Source organism: Anolis sagrei, chromosome X, assembly GCF_037176765.1.
Source record: "Anolis sagrei isolate rAnoSag1 chromosome X, rAnoSag1.mat, whole genome shotgun sequence".
Taxonomy (NCBI): Eukaryota; Metazoa; Chordata; class Lepidosauria; order Squamata; family Dactyloidae; genus Anolis; species Anolis sagrei.
In genome coordinates, this window is record NC_090034.1 from 77708551 (window position 1) to 77729061 (window position 20511).

At 41.7% G+C, this 20511-nt stretch overlaps 1 protein-coding gene across 1 annotated transcript in view; it reads right to left on the reverse strand.

The window, feature by feature from the left end:
• Nucleotides 1-281: 281 nt before the first annotated feature.
• Nucleotides 282-20511, reverse strand: part of WASF2 (WASP family member 2) — a 60768-nt gene continuing 40538 nt past the window's right edge. Inside the window, exons 5-10 of the mRNA XM_060784381.2 lie at nt 19918-20071; nt 18945-19062; nt 15072-15202; nt 12894-13049; nt 10086-10591; nt 282-6374 (exon numbers count right to left, since the gene is read on the reverse strand). Coding sequence (XP_060640364.2) covers nt 6217-6374; nt 10086-10591; nt 12894-13049; nt 15072-15202; nt 18945-19062; nt 19918-20071 — 1223 coding nt within the window. The 3' untranslated portion in view covers nt 282-6216. The remainder of the gene's footprint in view (nt 6375-10085; nt 10592-12893; nt 13050-15071; nt 15203-18944; nt 19063-19917; nt 20072-20511) is intronic.

Sequence of the window (20511 nt, forward strand, 5' to 3'; positions counted from 1 at the left end):
AATATTTTCACAAACCCTGATGACATTCAGACATTTGATGATCCAGCTATGAGTCAAATGCTTTTTTTGTAATCTATCATCATCATCATCATCATCATCATCATCATCATCATCATCATCATCACCATCATCCCGCTTTATCTCTCCCGAAGGATGTACTGGGACTTGCAGTCCAGCAAGATCTGGTCACATGGTCCCCAAACCTTCTGCAAATTCAAGATGTGAGTTAACTTTTTAATCTTCCTTTATTTGCAAAGAAATAACAAGAGTACAACCGTAAATTGGCTAGAAAGAATTTATCATTTTTTAAAAGTTTACATAGTAAAAAGTATTTGTAAGTCACATTGAAACTTTACAAAAAGTCTCCCATGAAAAGAGAGAGGCAAGACTGGAGAGATTATAAAAGCAATTATCTAAAAAGTCTGAATTAAGAACTGCAATCACAGGCAATAAGATGATCTAACTCCGAAGGAGAGTGCCAAAGCATAGCAACATTACAAACACTAATGATGATCCTTCCCTTCTTCACACGAGATGAACAGGGTACAGTCTGGCATTGAGCAATCAAACTTGTACAATATATATAGTACTGGCCACAGGACTGGGCAACAGTGGAGGCATTACCGCACTTGTTCTTGGTGAAACAGATTTCCTTGCATCTACCCTGAAGGCTACAATGGATCACTGTCAAGCCTACCGAGATTCCAGGCTCATGGTAGTTTCTTAATGTAGAACAAAATAATCGCTTTTTCTCCATCAACGCTGTGAAAACGTATTTACCCGTTCGTGTAAGATTTCACAATGTTGGCCATATCCCAGTGTTTCGGCATGGAGGACACCAACAAAGGTAACAAGCTTTTACACTGGTTAGTATGCTGAGATACCTGTACACCAGGCATGGGCAAACTCTGGCCCTCTAGGTGTTTTGGACTTCCACAATCCCTAACAGCCCCAGGACCTTTCCTTTCCCCTCTCAGCTACTTAAGTGATTGGGGAGGAAAAGGAAGGGGCCTCAGGCTGTTAGGAATTGTGGGAGTTGACGTTTGCCCATCCCTGCTCTACAAGATGCTCTTCCTGCATAGCAGGGGTTTGGACTAGATGGCCCATGTGGTCCCTTTCCAACCCTATGATTCTAAGATATCAGCCTTCATCAGCATGGCACCCTCCAGGTGGTGTTAAATTTTGATTCCTACCATCCATGCACAACACACAGACTAGATGTGCTGGCCATGCATGGTAAGAGTTGTGGTTCAAGCTATACAGAGGACAGTGGACTGGGGAAGAAAGACCCACCTGACGTAGAGCCGTCCTTCCACGTCTACACTTTTGTTGCAGCTTAGCCCCTGTGATCTATCTGAAATAATTAATCTTATCAATATAATTAAGTCATATGAAATAAGGCACTTAAAGAAGTCATTTACCATTCCAGACAGGACAACAAAACAAAAATGTTAGTTTTTTTTGGAATCAGTTAAATGAATCACGTTAAAAGCTGCAATAAAAAAAATCAAATTCCTATCCCTTTCCCACACCAAGATAATAAAAATAGACAATAAACAAAATTAAATGTAGCTCAGTTTGAGTCTCTGAAGGTATAAACAGCCTGTTAAAAGGACAGAGTTCCCTTTACTCAGGCATGTCGTTTAAGAACAGGCACATTTTAAGAGTTATGACTTTGTATTGTCAAAGGCTTTCATGGCCGGAAGCACTGGGTTAATGTGAGTTTTCCTGGCTGTATGGCCATGTTCTAGAAGTATTCTCTCCTGACATTTTGCCTGCATCTATAGCAGGCATTCTCAAAGGTTGTGAGGTCTGTCGGAAACTAGGCAATTGGGGTTTATGTATTTGTGGAATGTCCAGAGTGGGAGAATTAGCAGGACTAATGTTTCAGGACAAGACACTAGTCATTATTTTAGATTCCCCCAAAATTCAAGGAAGTTTTTTTCCCACTTGAAAATGACTGCAAACACAAAGTGGGACGTGGTATGCGAAGGCCATATTACAGGGCGAATGGAGCGTAAGTGGCTTAAATAGGACAGAAGCTGTGTTGGCTTGCCCTAACTATGAATGATGCAATCTGGGCAAACGATTTCTTCTTCCAGAGCAGTGGTTCTCAACTTGTGGGTCCCCAGATGTTTTGGCTTTCAACTCCCAGAAATCTTAACAGTTGGTAAACTGGCTGGGATTTCCGGGAGTTGTAGGCCAAAACACTTGGGGACCCACAGGTTGAGAACCACTGCTTCAGGGCATTCAGGTAAAGTCTGCAGATTGTTCTCTGGGAGAGCACTACACTCCTTTAAATAAGGCCAAAGGAAACTCAGTGACATTTATAAGAGGGAAGATGGAGCCATTAATGGTTCCTGGAGTCTTGGGTGAAGTCCTTCACTTGGGTTTCATTTCAACAGTAATCTACACTGTTAAAAAACCTAATTTCTAATGAATCAAGCCATTGGTCTGTTCAGCTCTGTGCTATTTACATTAACTGGCATTGGCTCTTAGGCACTGGACTTAAAGCTGACCTTAAAAACTGAGGCATAGACACAGAGAACTGGGAAGACCTGGTCCTTGAGCACTCTAACTGGAGGTCAGCTGTGACCAGCAGTGATGTGGAATTTGAAGAGGCACAAATGGAGGGCGGAAGGGAGAAACGAGAAAGAAGGCGCGTCAAGCCAACCCTGACTGGAATCGCCTTACACCTGGAAACAGATGCCCTCACTGTGGAACAACATGAATAGGACTCCACAGTCATCTACGTATCCACCGCCAAGACACTACACTTGGAAGGACATCATACTTGAATAACGAGGGATCGCCTAAGTAAATTAACCTTAGATACTGATATTTTCCAACTCTAACTGGAGATACAGAGACAGAATGTGGGAACTTGTTCATGCAGAGAAGATGCTAAACAACAGAGAGCTAATATTCTGTCTACTGCTGGACTACAAAAAGAATTAGCACACCTATCAAAATGTTTAGAAAGTTAAACACGCTCTGGTTACCTCGGGTTGTTATTATGAATGGTCATTACCTCTATTTCCTCAAATTCAGATTGAAACTACCACCCAGTGTGATATTTACGAGCAGGTGGAAAAAAAAGCCTCACTAACTGACACAATCTCAAGTCTTGAAGTGATGGATCCAGGACAACTGTGGATAACCTGTCCATTACAAGTTATTATGAACATGAGCAACAGGGTTTGTTTTGTGCAGCGTCTCAACTATGCATTCCAAATCACAGTATACACAGCTGCTTCAAGGATAAATGTTTGATGCGAATGACAGTAGTCAGTCCGCTGGTCCTTTAAAATATCATTTCCCTTAGAACCAAATGAACTGGATATCCCAGAACAGGCATGGGCAAACTTGGGCCCTCCATGTGTTTTGGACTTCAACTCCCACAATTCCTAAGAGCCTCAGGCCCCTTCCTTTCCCCCCTTAGCCGCTTAAGCAGAAAAGGAAAGGGAAAATGAAAAGGAAGGGGCCTGAGACTGTTAGGAATTGTGGGAATTGAAGTCCAAAACATCTGGAAGGCTCAAGTTTGCTCATACCTGTCCTAGGAGCATTTTGGCATGCAACTTGTGCTCTAAATTTAGAATGATTTTGAAGTGAGAAAACCGTCAACAAGAGCCAACTTAGTAGTCTTAAGATACTGAAAGAATACATTCAAGGCTGCACACAAAAGCACCACAATCCCTACAAGGAATGTCTGAGGGAACTTTCCCAGAGTAGTTTATTATGAATTCTTCCTACTGAGGCTTGAAATTCAGCCTGAAGCAAATTCTTGGTTCAAGGATTTGAAAATGCGTGGCCCTCCAATGTTTCTGGACTCCAACCTTGCACATTAATGCGGATTGGCTATGGTGACTAATAATAATAATAATAATAATAATAATGGTTTCCTCTTGACATTAAGTCGAGTTGTGTCCGACTCTGTGCAATGGTGCCCATCTCCATTTTTAAGCCGAAGAGCTAGCGTTGTCCGTAGACACCTCGAAGGTCATGTGGCCAGCATGACTGCATGAAGCACCATTACTTTTCTGCAGAAGCAGTATCTATTGATCTACTCACATTTGGATGTTTTCGAACTGCTAGGTTGACAGAAGCTGGAGCTAACAGCGGGAACTCACTCCGCTCCCTGTATTCGGACTGCCAACCTTTTGCTCAGGAAGTTCAGCAGCTCAGCGGTTTAACCCACTGCGCCACAAGAGGGCCCCAATAATAATAGTAACACTTTATTTATAACCAGCCCTATCTCCCCAAGGGGATTAGGGCTGACAGGAGTAACAACCCAAAAACCACTGGAAGGCCACATTTTCCCATCCCTGCTTTGGTCCCTTGGCTAAACAGAACACAGAGCTCTGACATCAAAGAAGCAGGCCTATCAGCAGCAGCATCACCGCAAGAAAGAGAAGGCAGAAAGTCTTACAAGGCATACTGTAATGCAGTGGTTCTCAACCTGTGGGTTCCCAGGTGTTTTTTGCCTACAACTCCCAGAAATCCAAGCCAGTTTACCAGCTGTTAAGATTTCTGGGAGTTGAAGGCCAAAACATCTAGAGACCCATAGGTTGAGAACCACTGCTGTAGTGAGAAATGAAGGGCAGGTAAAGATAGTAATTTCAGATTGGTAAAAAGGTATGAGGGCACTCTATTGGAACTGAAAATCAGCATATCCATTATGCAAGGCCCCAGCATCAGTCACTAATGAAGGTCTCCTAGATTATAGTAAGGACCTGCCCTGTGACACTGTACGTATCAAATCTTGGACAGGAGAGGTATGCATACATATTGATGTGAAATTGATCTTAGAGTAAATGTAGTTAATATTGTCATGTGTAACAGCTGCCCTGTTTGGACCACTCCTGAAACTGCAGACCTGTAGTTTTTATGAAATAACAGAGGAGGAAAAAAGTTGTGGAACTAACCAGCCATGAGTTAAAAGTAGGGGTGGGGACAGGTTGCATGAAGGGCCCAAGTCTGTTACTGAGACTCTTTCCTATGTAGAAAATACCAACTGCATTAGATAAGGAGAAGAGCAGATCAGTTCTCCCACTTTGTTTTGCTTTTTTCCTGAGGCAAGAATGTTGGTGTAGTTCCACATTTCTTGCAAAAGTTTCCATATACAGTGTTTCCTTACTTATTGCAGGTGTTACGTTCCAGGACCATCCGCAAAAAGTGAAAATCCGCAAAGTAGGGATGATATATAGATAGCGTTCCCAGGGTGAGGCAGAAGTGAGGAGAGATTTAAAGGCACCGCACACTTTTCTTTTTGCTAGCTATAAGGAGGGGACTATAAGGCCGTGATTTACATACTGCTTTGTATCTCCTCTTTCTTTTTTATGATTGGCTGCCTCTCTCCCAAGGGGGAGGGTGAAACCCCCTTTCACTCCATTGCCAGAACCCGCGAAACAGCGAGTCCACAAAAAGTGAACCGCAAAATAATGAGGGAACACTGTACTCTGTTTCCATGAAAATAAGACAGGGTCTTGTATTATTTTTTGCTCCAAAACATGTGTTAAGAGTTTTTTTCAGGGGATGTCCTTTCCCCCAAATTGGTATATTTTATTGGCTTGTTTTTGAAGTAAGGCTTATATTTTGAGCATTCTCAAAAATCATGCTAGGACTTATTTTCAGGTAGGTCTTATTTTAGGGGAAACAGAATATGATACAACTCTTAAACATTCGTTTTAGGTTTTAAAGTTAGCATTCAAGAAGACTAAATGGAATGGAGTGGGAATAAAAAGATTTGAGTCTATTAATGAAATCTGACTGGGTAAGAAGACAAGCCACTAGTTAATGGCATAGTTCACTGTTATGTTTTTCCAATGCTCAACATACAGCTACAAAGACAGAGCATTGCCTTTAGATTTATTGCCTGTCAAGATGCTTGCCATCCCGACAAACGCTTTTTGATTGCAAAAGGACCTGCATTGTTAGGTCTCGTTAAAAAGTATCTTCCTAACCCAAAATAAATCTACAAATAGATTTTGCCCACTCCCTGGACCCTGAGAATCTGTATATCTACGGAAAAGTTGCTAGGAAGGAGGCAATATTCCCAAAGAAAAACAATTACTTGGAAGCTTGATATCTTGATCTTTGGTTATTAGTCAAAGGGGGGGGGGGGGGGGAGAAGAGGAAGTGACGAGGTTTGGCAATCTGGAAGTTATGTGATTTTCACTCTCTGCCTCCAAAAAAGCCTGAATGGCGGGTGGGGATTTAATCAGACCACTCATCCTCATCAAACTCTGAAGAATCATCCTCTGAATCGCTGTATTCTACTGCAATGCGGCGTGAAAGGATGGTTGCCACATCGTTGCCCACAACATCTCGCTTCTCTTGTTCACGCTGCTCCTCGACTTTGCGAAGCTGGAATCCTGGCAAGCAAAGAAGGAAGGTTACTGATTACTCTTCCCAGGGAACAGAGGCTTTTAATAATGTCTTTTGCGAAGCCCCAAAAGGGGATACTCAAAGTCTGTAAGCAAACCCACAGCTTGCTAAAAACTCATGAATACCCATGACAGGAGGATTTCCAATATGACCAAATGAAAAATGGCAAGTGGTCTGAAGGTCTGTGAACCAGTGCCTTATGTTAAATGTTTAAAAGGAGACAGAGAAAAAGACAATGTTGATGAATACCTGAAACTTCAATGTAGACTGGCTATGTGAATCACAAAAGATTCTGAGTAACAGGAAAGCATTCCGGTCTCAAGCAACAATATATACGGTATATACTCGAAGATAAGCCGAGTTTTTCAGACCCTTTAATGGGCTGAAAAACCTTCCCTCAGCTTATAATGGAGTCAAATCAGGCAGCGGAGCCTAGAGGCCATTGCTTGCAATATGTGATATATTTTTCTCTCATCTTCCACTCCCTAAACAGCGTGTTTTCTTTTTTGCTTCTACTCTGCTTCTCCTCCCAGGCTGGAATGTTTTGAAAAGAGAAAAAGGGGGAGAGAAGCCCTTGCAAATCAGGAATATCCATTAATCTTCTAAAAGTGTTTTCTCCTGAAATCTATTAATTTTACACATATACATTAATTTTATATATGAATTTCCCCTCATATGTTTACAGGACTTTGCAAATCCTATATACATATAGATACATATAGGGAAATGCACACACAAATATATATAGATATGTCTTCGTTCCTCAGGGGAGGTCCTCCTTTCGCCCCTACCAATCTCACAAGCTCATCTTGTGGGCACAAGGGAGAGAGCCTTCTCTTCCGTGGCCCCCCAACTTTGGAACTCTTTACCTGGGGAGATCAGGAAAGCCCCTTCACTGGAAACATTTAAAAAGAACCTCAAAACCTGGCTTTTCCGCTACGCCTTTGTCAAGTAGGTGCTCAGCATGATTTTTTATACCCCCTCAACGTTTTTGGCTAATGGAGTTCGTGCCCTCCAAATAGGATGTTCTGCCCCATAACTCTGTGTGTTTTATGAGTTCCATTTAAACATCCTGCTCCTATTTTATCTCATCATAGTCTGTTAATTGTTTTTATTCGGAATATGTGGCCCTCCCATTGTCATCTCTACTGTGATTGTGTCTATTGGTATTTTATTTTATTTTTATTTTATTATTACTGTTATTAGTTCATTATTATTTTAATGTCATTTTGATAATGTTGTTGTTGTCTGATGTATATGCTTTGATTTTATTGCTGTATTATGTTGTCCGGGCTTGGCCCCATGTAAGCCGCACCGAGTCCCCATTGGGGAGATGGTGGCGGGGTAGAAATAAAGATTATTATTATTATTATTATTATTATTATTATATGAATACAGATATATAGGACTTACAAATATTGCAGGTGAAATACACACACACACACATGTTTAGATAGATATAAACATATACAGGACTTGCAAATATTACAGGAAGGAAATGCACATCTAGAGGGAATTTGCAAACATTTCAGGGGGAATGCATTTGTGAAATTAGTATATATAATTATAGATCTATATCTAGCTCTGCACTGTTTATATAGGCATTGAATGTTTGCCTGTTACTATGTTGGAAGCTGGTCTGAGTCCCCACGGAGAGATAGGGCGGGATACAAATGGAGTTATTATTATTATTATTATTATTATTATTATTATTATTGTGTTATTGTTGATACCATATTGTTTTGTTGACCCTACTTTTCCACGTACAGAGCTAGTTTACTGTTTTTTATTTGAAAAATGGTAAACATTCAAAAACATTTAACCTACATGATGCCTCAATTAATGTAATTTTATTGGTATCTATTTTTATTTTGAAATTACCAGTAGCTGCTGCATTTCCCACCCTCAGCTTATACTCGAGTCAATATGTTTTCTCAATTTTTTGTGGTAAAATTAGGTGCCTCGGCTTATATTCGGGTCGGCTTATCCTTGAGTATATATGGTATTCTACTTTGGAAAAACAGAAACCAGCTGTTGTTTTGATCCCTAATAGTTCATTCAGTTACTGCTCTTGTTTGAATGTAGCCTGGCAAAAAGGAGGTTTTAAAACAGGGATGTCCAACATTTTGGCTCCTCTGGGCCACATGTGTCTTGGGCAATGTATAAAATACACTTACATTAATGATAATTGATGACCAAAAAAGAAAGAAAAACGCCCTGTGCATAATATGATATCTGCCACCACAAATAAGCAATAAATAAATAAATAAATAATAAAATAAAAAACAGATCTTTTAAAATCATTGAGCAGGTCTTCTGGCTGGACTGTTTACAATTATAATGCAAACTACAGATAATACTTCGATATTTGTAGACGTGACATACTCTGATTATTGAATTCCATTTCATTGTCATCTACGCTCAAGAAAGACACAATCAAATTACAAAAATTAAAATCTAACGCTTCAAGTAAGTTTATGATTTTGCGTTGGGCCACATTCATAGGTATCCTGTGGGCCAGAGGCTGGACAAGCGTGGTTTGAACTAAACTTCCTCCTGGAGCTTCCTGGGGTGAAATAACCAAAGAGCAATGAGGAAGTGTTGCTGTTACACAGATTTCTGAAATGCTACTTGGTTAGAATGTGTGGTATACATAAACACCCAAAGGTTGAACTGAAATAAAGGTAAAAAAAGATACTCTAACCTGAATGGCTCAAAGGAGGAGGGTTCACTGTTGGCATTTCTTATACATGCTTCCTAAGGGCAAGGTATCTCACAGCCATGAGCTCATAACAGTTCCAACTGCCACCTCACTCAATACAGACATTTTGTCTAGTTTCAAGCTGTAAGACTTGTTCAACTCCCTGCCTCCGAGGAGACTCATGAGCAAGAAATGAGTAGCAGCTTCTTCTTATAGTGAGGTTAAACATTGGACTCAATGCACCATTACAGGTGGGACTATGTCAATTGTGTAACTAACCCTAAAGGCCCACCAGAAAAAAAATGAAGACCCTTGTTTCTCATGGTTGTAAGAAAGGTATATTCAGAGTCCAGGTTACAAGTTTTCCCCACGCAAATGTCTCAACCAACAGGTCAAACATTCAAAGTTTACCCATATTTAACCCATATACAGGTGTTTTCAAAATTGTTTCATCCCTGGGTTATTGTAAGTTTTTTGGGCTGTATGGCCATGTTCCAGAAGCATTATCTCCTGACATTTCACCTGCATCTATGGCAGACATCCTCAGAGGATACCTGCCATAGATGCAGGTGAAATGTTAGGAGAATGATTCTGAAACATGGCCATACAGCCCAAAAAACTTACAACAACCAATGATTCCGGCCATACATTGTTCAACCCCTCCTTTGGTAGAAAAACTGTTCTCTAGATCACTGCTTCTGAAACTGTGGGTCTTGGCCCTAAATGGGGTCTCTCAGCTCAATACTAAGAGAAAATCTGGCAACAGTACAAGGTTTCTAAACACTGCCCATTTACATGAACCTGTTTAGCAGAAAAGTACAGTGTTTACAGTGGACTCTTCAGAAAATGCTTCAGCTGTACTCCACGAAAAAGGAAATCAGTCTGTTATCTAGCCTCGTACATGCCAATTCATTATAAAAAATATTTGGTTTTTATACCTCTTTTATATCTACATAACTGGGATCATGTAAAAATTTCAAAACAAGAAAAGACTTACCTTGACGAATAGCAGAAAGCAAGTCACTCCTAGCCTCACTAACAGCAGGCAGTGAGGATTTGGGCTTGGAGGACACTGAATCTGACTGTGGAAGAGGAGCTTCTGAGCCATCCATGCCACCAAAAGTTGAAGGAGGAGGACCAGGTGGGGGTGGGGGTGGAGGAGGGGGAGGTGCATTGCCTGCCTGTTGGGGCAACTGGGGTGGAGGGACAATGGCATACTCGACTGCTGGAGGCGGCGGTGGAGGAGGTGCCGCAAAATCTGGGTGAGGTGGGAATGAGGGTGGAGATGGCGGAGGTGGGATGCCTGCATTTTGAAAGCCTGCAAGTGGAGGAGGCGGGGGGACGCCTGCCATGGGTGGTGGCGGTGGTGGTGCAGGAGGCGGTGCAAAGCCTGGCCTGGCCCCTTGGGGTGAGCCCACAGGTGGAGCTGGTGGGGGGTGGCTTGGGCTGACGAGGCTGGACTTTCTCAGCCCTCCAGAAATATTTTGGTTGTGTGCTGGATAGCTGTTGGAAGAGAGATTGGAAAGGAAGAAGAAAGAATGTTCAAATTAGTTTTGTAGGTTTCATTAGCAGAGCATGGACAAAGAAATCTACTGTGCGTCGAAGAAAGCAGTCCTTGCTACTGACTACATAGGGAAGCTGATGAAAAAACACAACCTACAAACTATGTTCAGACCCACTAAGAAAATTCAACCAGTGCAAAGGACAAGAGGGATCCTCTCACCTCTGCAGGAGTCGACCATATACCATGCAGCTGTGGACAAGTCTACATAGGGACCACCAAACACCACACCAATGCCCAGACACGAATCAAGGAACATGAAAGGGACTGCAAACTAATTCAACTAGAGAAGTCAGCTATAGCAGAGCACTTGATGAATCAACCTGGATAGAGCATCTTATTTGAGAATACAGAAATGCTGGACCACTCTCACAACCACCTTGTCAGACTACACAGAGAAGCCATTGAAATCCACAAGCATGGGGACAATTTCAACAGAAAGGAAGAAACCTTGAAAATGAACAAAATCTGGCTACCAGAAAAAAATCCTCTAAAATCAGGACAGTAAAGAAAAAACACTCAAAAACAGGGGAATTCCAGACAAAAAACAATCAGGACCAACTAACTGCCTCCCAACAAAGAATTTCCCCAGCAGGAAGCAGCCAGGCTTTGAAGCTGCAAGGCTATTCAATTCTAATTAAGGCGATCAATTGCAGCATTCACACTTGCCTCCAACAGACAAGAATTATCTCTCCCACCCTGGACATTCCACAGATATAAAAAACTCACTTGTCTATTTTCCAACAGACCCCTCAACCTCTGAGGATGCCTGCCATAGATGTGGGTGAAAGGTGAGAAGAGAATGCTTCTGGAACATGGCCAGACAGCCTGGAAAACTCTCAGCAACCCACACAGTCCTATATCAGAGAATATCAAGGGAGAAAAAGTCACAATATCTGCTTTGAACTGGGTTATCTGAGTCCACACTGAGATAATGTGGGATTTTCTGCCTTGATATTCTGGGATATAGGGCTGTGTGGAAAGGTCCCCAGTGATTCCGGCAATGTAAGCCTTCAACAATACAAAGCAATCCCTCTCAGCTTTTCCTGATATTCCTGCCTGCTCAAGCGCCTACTCATTTGGTTCTAGTTTATTGAATCCTTCTTGTCTAAGAAATATTGGGCTTTGGGAGTCAAACATTCTATTTAACACCGGCTGGTTGTTTTGTTATGATTATTTCAATGGGTGCATATAAGTGGAAAAGAGTCTTGAGTATGCTGTACTTTGAGATCAGCCTAGTTCCAAGTCCTACAATTCATCCATGATACTACTTTCCCATTTAGGCAACTACCTTAAGATAAAGTTACTACATAAAGCACTCCAAGAACTACTCTGGAAATCAGAAGATGTTTTAGACCAGGGGCCCTCAAACTTTTTAAGCAGAGGGCCAGGTCACCAGTCCCTTAAACTGTTGGAGGGCCGGATTATAATTTGGGAAAAACCTGAATGAATTCCTATGCACACTGCACATATCTTATTTGTAGTGCAAAACAAACAAACAAACAAACAAAAAAAAACCAACCCCCCCCCCAAACAACAACACTTAAAATAATAGAATAATTAAAATGAAGAGCAATTTTAACAAATACAAACTTATTAGTATTTCAATGGGAAGTGTGGGCCTGCTTTTGACTGATGAGATAGGATTGTTGTTGTTGTTATGTGCTTTCAAGTTGTTTCAGACTTAGGTTGACCCTGAGCAAGGGTTGGGTAAATGACCTTGGAGGGCTGTATTCAGCCCTCGGGCCATAGTTTGAGGACCCCTGTTTTAGACAAACAACACAAAATTTAATAGAATCATCAAGATCACAGAAGCAACCAATCACATTTAAATAGTTACACGTTCACAGCATAATGAAAAGAAACTTGTATACACCTAGTTACTCCCCATGTAGTAAATGCCTCTACTAGCAGAAGAGGAATTTCAACTATTTCTACAAGTTTGCTTAAATACTTGTTTTCAGACAAGTGTATAACAGGGCAAGACACAGTTGTGTTTTACACAGCAGTGTCAAACATTTCACACTGCACTGAAGGAATATGCTGTCTTCATGTATCATGGAACAGGATGTTTGGCAAGAATATATTTTCTTACTAGCATGTTTTCTGCATGATGGAGGCAACATATTTTTGCATCTGGATTTCTTTAAAAAACATTCTCCAGCCAAACTACCTGAAGGCTTCATGAATGTGGTTGACAGAAAGGCTCTTTGCTTTTCATACAGTGGGTTCAACAGTACTTACGTGAACTCCATTGGTGGTGGTGGAAGGCTGTCATCTGTGAATGCAGGAGGTGATGGCGAACCTGAATCTGGCTGAGGAGGAGGAGGGTAGTAGCTGGAATCAAAACTTTCATTGGAGCCAATGCTACCATTCTGATACACCATATTAGACGGATACCTAAAAACCAACCATAATTTAAAAAGAACTATTATAACAGATGTCATAATTTGTCCAATCACATCTCCAAACTTTGTGTTTTGTCTGTTTGTGTTGTTAAAAATGTAATACAAATATCTGGTTGCTCCTGACACGATAAATAAAAATATCTCCTTATATAGACCATCTTGTGCACTGCAATCAGAGGAGGAGGCCTTGCTCTCGGTCCCACCCGTCACAAGTGTAGTTGGTGGGAACGAGAGAGGGGGCCTTCTCTACGATTGCTCCCCATCTCTGGAACTCCCTCCCCAAAGAAATAAAAATGGCCCCTACACTCTTTTCCTTTAAAAATTTTTGGAGACACGCCTTTGCACTCTGGCATATGGAGAGGAGGACTAAGATCCACTAAATCAATTGGAATGTTGGATGACCTACTTGTACCTCGTGGCCACTTGGGTACACTTCAAGAACAACTATAATCAGCCAATTTCCATTTATTTTAATTGTTTTTAATCATTTGGGATGTTTTAATGTTGTGTATGCGATTAGTGTGACCTGTTTCTATGTTATTATTTCTAACTTGTTTTTCATTTTGATGTCAATTTTTATACAATATGTTCCTTGCCATTATTATGTTTCTTATATTGCATTACTGTAATTGGTTTTGGGTTTTTTTGCACTTGTCTGAGCACTGAATGTTTGCCGTTTTGTGTTGTAAATCGCCCTGGGTCCCCTTGGGGAGAGAAGGCGGTCAATAAATAAAGTTTTATTATTATTATTTCATACACAACAAGATTGGTACACAGCAAACAAGAGCTCTATGCTGGGTTTTGTATTAGATCCCACGTCAGACACTTCCCAAGTGTCTAGGACTGTGCGATGTATCAGTGAATAATGAATGCGGATCCAAGTAGGGTGGCCTTTTGTAGCCGACAGACGATGGTTTTGTCAGCACCAATTGTTTTTAAGTGCAGGCCAAGGTCTTTAGGCACTGCACCCAGTGTGCTGATCATCACTGGGACCACTTTGATTGGCTTGTGCCAGAGTCTTTGTTGTTGTTGTTGTTGTTGTTGTTGTTGTTGTTATTATTATTATTATTATTATTATTATTACACTTTCTTGGCATTTTCTCAGAGGATCTCTAAGTGAATAATACTTTGAGCCAATTCAAGTCAGGAAAAGAAATTATAGGACATAAAACCACAATAATATTATGGATGCAGAACTAGTGTGGACTGCAACTCTGGAGACCAGGATTTGAGTCCCTGCTCAGCCATGAAAACTCACTGGGTGTCACTGGGCAAGTACACTCTCTCATCCTCTGGGGAAGCAAAATGGCTTATCTCCACCCTTTCCCTATCCTACAATTCCGATTTCAGCCATGTTCCCAAAGGCCTAACCCAGTTTTCCCCAACCAATAAGCAGAGAGATGGGAGTTGTGATAGAACAATTCTGACATTTCAAAATGCTGTATGACAGCAAGTATCTGAGGAAGAACCCTGACAGGGTAATGACAATGCACAGCACAGCTCCTTCTGAGCCTAACCACTTCAGGCTGAATACTTTCCCACATATCTTTCCCTGCCAGTAGAAACGTATTGAGAGAGAGTTCCCTTGTGTGCTAGGTCTCCTTCTGCAGCAAATTTTAATGCTAGGAAGCTTATCAACCAGAAATTCGAAATGTTACAGTCTAAGAAGTGGCAGTGTGACAGCGACTAAATAAACAACATAGATAAGTGCTAGATGGATCTTCTGTAACCAACTGGCTGGATGTGGTCAGCCAACTTCTTGAAAGAACAGACACTTTTTTGGAGTAAAGCAAGGTTTCTGACAGGTATCTGGTATCATGCCGTCAGATTATGTGGGCTCCAAACTGATTCCACTGAAAACTGAGAGAAGACAGCTCCTGCTTTTCAATAGCTTTGGAAAATGAAGACAAGCACCCATTTCTCTTTGTGCCCAAGCACACCGAAAACAATGGAGTTGCTGAGGCATGAAAGTCATGTTCACAGTAGCCATGCCCAGAACAGGAGTTTCTCTTACCCTCCTGGCCCAGATTTTTCCCTTGGCTCGACAAACTCTTGGCCCATTTTCATTTTTTCCCATTCTTCCTTCCGACTTTTGATTTTTCGAGGATTAACATTTCCTCTGTTCGGATTATCCTTCTTCTCTTTCTATAAAAAAAACATTTATTTTAAAAGTTAAACTAAAATGTTCTTGAACCAAAACAATGTTGTCCATTTATGCAATTTCACAACATTGACAGTAGCAAAGATGTCCCAGCCTTCTCTTAGGACTTCACCACATTAAGCTGGGAAGTGTCTGAAAGAGGGGAGGAGAGGAGAGTTGTGTCTGACTCCATTTAGTTTCAAAAAGTGTTTCCCCTACCTGTTACCACATTGATTTACTTTTCCAGTGCACTCAGCATTTTTGGAGACATTAGGCCCCACCCACCATCCCTTAGTGTTTTGTTTTTTTTAGCTGTATGTGTTTTGGGAACAAAGATGCATATATACTGTATAATACTTTAATAATTATATATAAACAAATTACCAGGGGATACTTGCATCAATGCACAATGGCTGTCAGGCTTTGAAGCTGCAAGGCTATTCAGTGCAAATCAAGGTCACCAATTGCTTCATTCTCACTTCCACCAGCGGATGTGGGTGAAACCTCAGGGGATAATGCTTCTGGAACATGGCCAAACAGCCCTGAAAGATGCTAGAGTTTAATTGAACTCAGTGGGGCTTATTTTCAAGTCTTTTTTTTTTTTTTAAAAAGAAATTATTTTGGCAAAGACCTAGGAAATGGTTCTCAGCTTGGGAGTGATCCTGGACTCATTGATGTGCCTGGAACCTCAGGTCTCGGCGGTGGCCAGGAGAGCTTTTGCACAATTAAAACTTGTGCGCCAGCTGCGCCCGTACCTTGGGAAGTCTGATCTGGCCACAGCGGTCCACGCTATTGTTACATCCCAAATAGATTACTGCAACGCGCTCTACATGGGGCTGCCTTTGAAGACTGTTCGGAAACTTCAACTATTCCAACGGCCGGCAGCTAGACTTTTCACTGGAGCATCATACAGAGAGCATACCACCCCTCTGTTATGTCAGCTCCACTGGCTGCCGATCCAGTTCCAAGCACAATTCAAAGTGCTTGGTCTTGACCCATAAAACCCTATACAGTTCCGGCCCAGAATGCCTGTCCGAACGTATCTCCTTCTATGTCCCGCCTAGGAATTTAAGACCTTCTGGAGAGGCCCTGGTCTCAGTCTCGCCCTTGTCACAAATGAGACTGGCGGGGACGAGGGACAGGGCCTTCTCGGTGGTGGCCTCCAGCCTGTGGAATTCACTCCCCGGGGAAATTAGGTTATCCTCATCCCTCTTTTCCTTTAGAAGGAAATTAAAAAAAGGCCTTTGGGTAATCTTGCAGACTGACAAGGAGAATGATGACAATAGCTATGGAAATTGATTATGATAAGCTGAATGGAATCACTAATTATACAGAACACGGCGAGACAATAGCCACCAGGCTGGCTTTCTTTTCAAGTAGATTTTATTGCATTAACTCAATGTTTTAACTATTTATAATTATTGTTTTGCGGTGTAATCCATTGTGTTTAATTGTAGACATCGAATATGTGCCGGCTGGAAGCCGCTCTGAGTCCCCTCCCCCCAGGGGGTTGAGAAGGGCGGGGTAAAAATACCCTAAATAAATAAATAAATAAATGGCGGCAACAGAACTCTTCCTAATCAGGTGGGTGTCTCAGCTCCTCCCACAACTTCCCCTCCCACAATTTCAATTGGGAGCAACAAATGCTACTTCATTAGAAATCTGGAGAATTGAGAAAAATCAATTTCCTCACCTCTTCCTGATGAGTTGAAAAAGACTGCTGCCCCCTATGTTTAAAAGACTTAAAACCCAAACTAATGTAGTAACCCCAGTAGATGCCCAGATTTTAAGTGTAGAATTTGGTGGAATTTAACTAATGCGGTGAAGTCCATAGAGTCTTTGAGGTTGAGAACCACTGCTCTAGGAGGTATTTGGGTGAGCTGCTCCATGATTACTTAAACAATTTCCAATTCTTGGATTCCACACCATCCTAGCTGCAGAAGTTAGCAGTTCTGAAACAGGTAAACTGCATCAAGGCAGCCCCCGAGTTACCAACATCCTGGGTTTTTCGGCTGGAATTACATTTCAAAAATGTACCTGTTCTGACTTACATACAAATTAGACTTAAGAACAAACCTACAGAACCTATCTTGTTCATAACCCAGGGACTGTCGGTACCAGTCATGGAGCAGCTGCCTCCGACATCCACCTCTCTCCTACCACGGGGACGAGACTACCATTTCTCAGGTTTCGAAAGTGGCATTTTATTTATTCCAGGGATTTATAGTCAGGCCTTCAAATGACATTTTACAAAGAAAAGAGTGCTGGTATCTTAGGATCTCCCTCTTAATTTTTTTTGAAGAGCAGGGAGTCATAAAGTGCATATGTGTTCACTCACACACATATCTTGGCTGACAAGTGGGAATGCCAATTTCTCTTGTGGTATACCCTCAATACTAGCTGTGACCCACCCATAGGTGAGGAGAAACAAGCATGTTGTGATTCCTGCTCAGCTAGCATAGGAAGCCATTCCCTCTTTACAGTCGCACGTCTCTTTGAAACTGAAAGGAAGTTGAGTCAATTTCTCCTTGAAGATACAATGTGAAGGGGGAGAGGCCTGGCACAGAAAGCATAATTTTGGCATTTTATATTGGACACTGGGCTTTAGTACTTTTGTGTCGCCTAGAAAAGAACCAAAAGCCAGGAAAATTGAAAAAGAGATACAGGGTTAAGGCAGGGGATCCATCACAACAGGCAGTATGGCTTTCCTCAGTGTGGAGTTAATGGTCCAAACCTTTGCATTTTTACTCACTGCATTCAATGAGACTTACTCTCAGGTATACAGACTTTCATCTTCAGCACTACAAAGAAATGTAGCAAGATTTTATGATGAGTACCCAAATCAGTGTTTCTCAACCTGGCAGTCACAACCCCTGAGGGAGTCGCAAGAGGGTTTCAGAGGGGTCGCCAAAGACCATCAGAAAACTATGTTTTCTGATGGTCTTAGGAGCTTATTTGGCAGAGGAGGCTGAGGATCTCTCCACCTGTCCTTCTCTTCCATTTTGGAAACAGATGGCGAATCCTCCTACCAAAGCCCTCCTCTGCTGTGATTGGCTGGCCTCTCAACCAAGAGGAGGGCTGTTTCTAAGACTCCAAGTGGGGAGGGGAGAGCAAGCATCCTCGGTGCATGGCAGAATGGTGTGCATGTACGATTAAGGGTCTGTGAGGTTGGAGGGAGGTTCGTGCCAGTGAGTCTCTTCAAGGCATGCATGGGGGTTCTGGATGGGAAGTTTGGCTCAATTCTATTGTTGGTGAGCTTCAGAATGCTCTAATTGTAGGTGAACTATAAATCCCAAATGACAAAATCAATTCCCGCCCCAATCCCACCAGTATTCAAATTTGGGCGTATTGGGAATTTGTGCCAAATTTGGACAAGCCAATGAAAATGCATCCTGCATATCAGATATTTACATTACAATTCATAACAGTAGCAAAATTACAGTTACGAAGTAGTAACAAAAATAATTTTATGGTCGGGGATTAACACAACATGAGGAACTGTATTAAGAGGTCGCGGCATTAGGAAGGTTGAGAAACACTGATTTAAATATTACCTACAACTGAAGTCAGACAAACAACTTACTCTGAAAGCATAAAAGCGAATTCTGCTGTATAATAAAAAATGTCTACGTCCACTTCTAAAAAGGGTTGCCTCAATTCAAAGAGCTACTATCCATTATGTTTTCCCTCCCTTGCCTTCTTTAAGTGCAGAACTATTCAATAACAAAGAGATGCCCTCAGCCTCACCCTATGCTTCCGCTTCTCTTTTATTATATCCTTTGTGTCCTGCAGCATCTGCTCTCTCCAAAGATCAAAGAAATATGATGGATTTGTGTAAAATTTAAGTGCTTCTTTGCCATCATCCCTAGGAAAGAGAACAGAGATATATACATAAACACATACAAACACATGGACCAAGAAGAAGAAATGCTTACCTAGAGCCCAAGTACAATATGCCCCAGGTAACAGAGCAAAATGAAAAGATTCCTTATGGCTTTAAAAACTCTAATGCATCAGGAAAAGGTTTGGACTTGTCCTTCCTGTCCTACACAAGGTTAGGCACCTGCTGTGTCTTTATGGTGTTGTAACAGGAAACGATTTTGATACAGTGCATATAGCAACGACTTTGTATTACCACCACATCTCAACCAGGAGAATTGTTTCCAGCTATGTGCAATTAACTGCTGAATCTTTTACCTGCTCAAAAATAGTTATTTCTGTGGGCCAAAGAAATAAGAGTATTTGGGGATCCACCCCTTGTTGTAGTATGCCTGCCAGCATACATGAACACAATGTACTTAAATGGTCAATTTGGGACATGCAGGGCTTGATGAATCCAAGGCTGAGGTTAAAATTGCTTAAAAACCTTAGATATGCAGATAATACCACTTTGGTGGCTAAAAGCGAGGAGGTGTGTCTATTCCTAAATCACTTGCCAAATGCAGTATGAGTCTAAGTTCTCTCATAACAATGATAGAAAGGTCTATTCTCATCTCCTGTTGCACATTTACAATACTGTATCATGGCGCCTTTCCCACATTCTCCTGTAATCTTTTCTCGTCACTACAAAGACCAAAACATTTCAGCCTGTCTTATAGGAAAGGTTCGCTCCTCCCGCCCCACCAGTAATAGAGCTTCTTTTATGGGCCTCTCCAACAATGTGACATTATCAACTGGATAGGTAGTCTTCCTACTTGGTTACGAATACAAGGTGTCTTACCTGTAGGGGGACAGGATGTTAAGAGGTGGTGGCATATTACAAACGTTGTATGTTTCAAGGACAGGCACAGGGAGAGAGTCTCTGTCAAAGAGTTTTTGGTCCTGAACTGTGGAGCTTTTGAAGGCTTTCCTGGTGTTGATGCCTTGCAGGGATACTGAAGATGACCAAAAGGAAAAAAAAGTAGTCAACTCAAAATACAAAATCCCATTTGTTCTGTAACTAGTCTCATTTCACCCAGTAATTACAACACAGATCCTTTCACTATATTGATAGAATCATAGAATTCTAGTGTTGGAAGAGACCTGGTGGGTCATCCAGTCCAACCCCATTCTGCGAAGAAGCAGGAAAATCGCATTCAAAGCACTCCTGACAGATGACCATCCAGCCTATGTTTAAAAGCCACCAAAGAAGACGTCTCCACCACACTCCACAAGGGACAGAGAGTGAGTTCCACTGCTGAAGAGCTCTCACCGTTAGGAAGTTCTTCCTGATGTTCCAGTGGAATCTCCTTGCTTTCCTGTATTTTGAAGCCACTGTTCCATTGTGTCCTAGTTTCCAGGGCAGCAGAAAACAAGCCTGCTCCCTCCTCCCTAT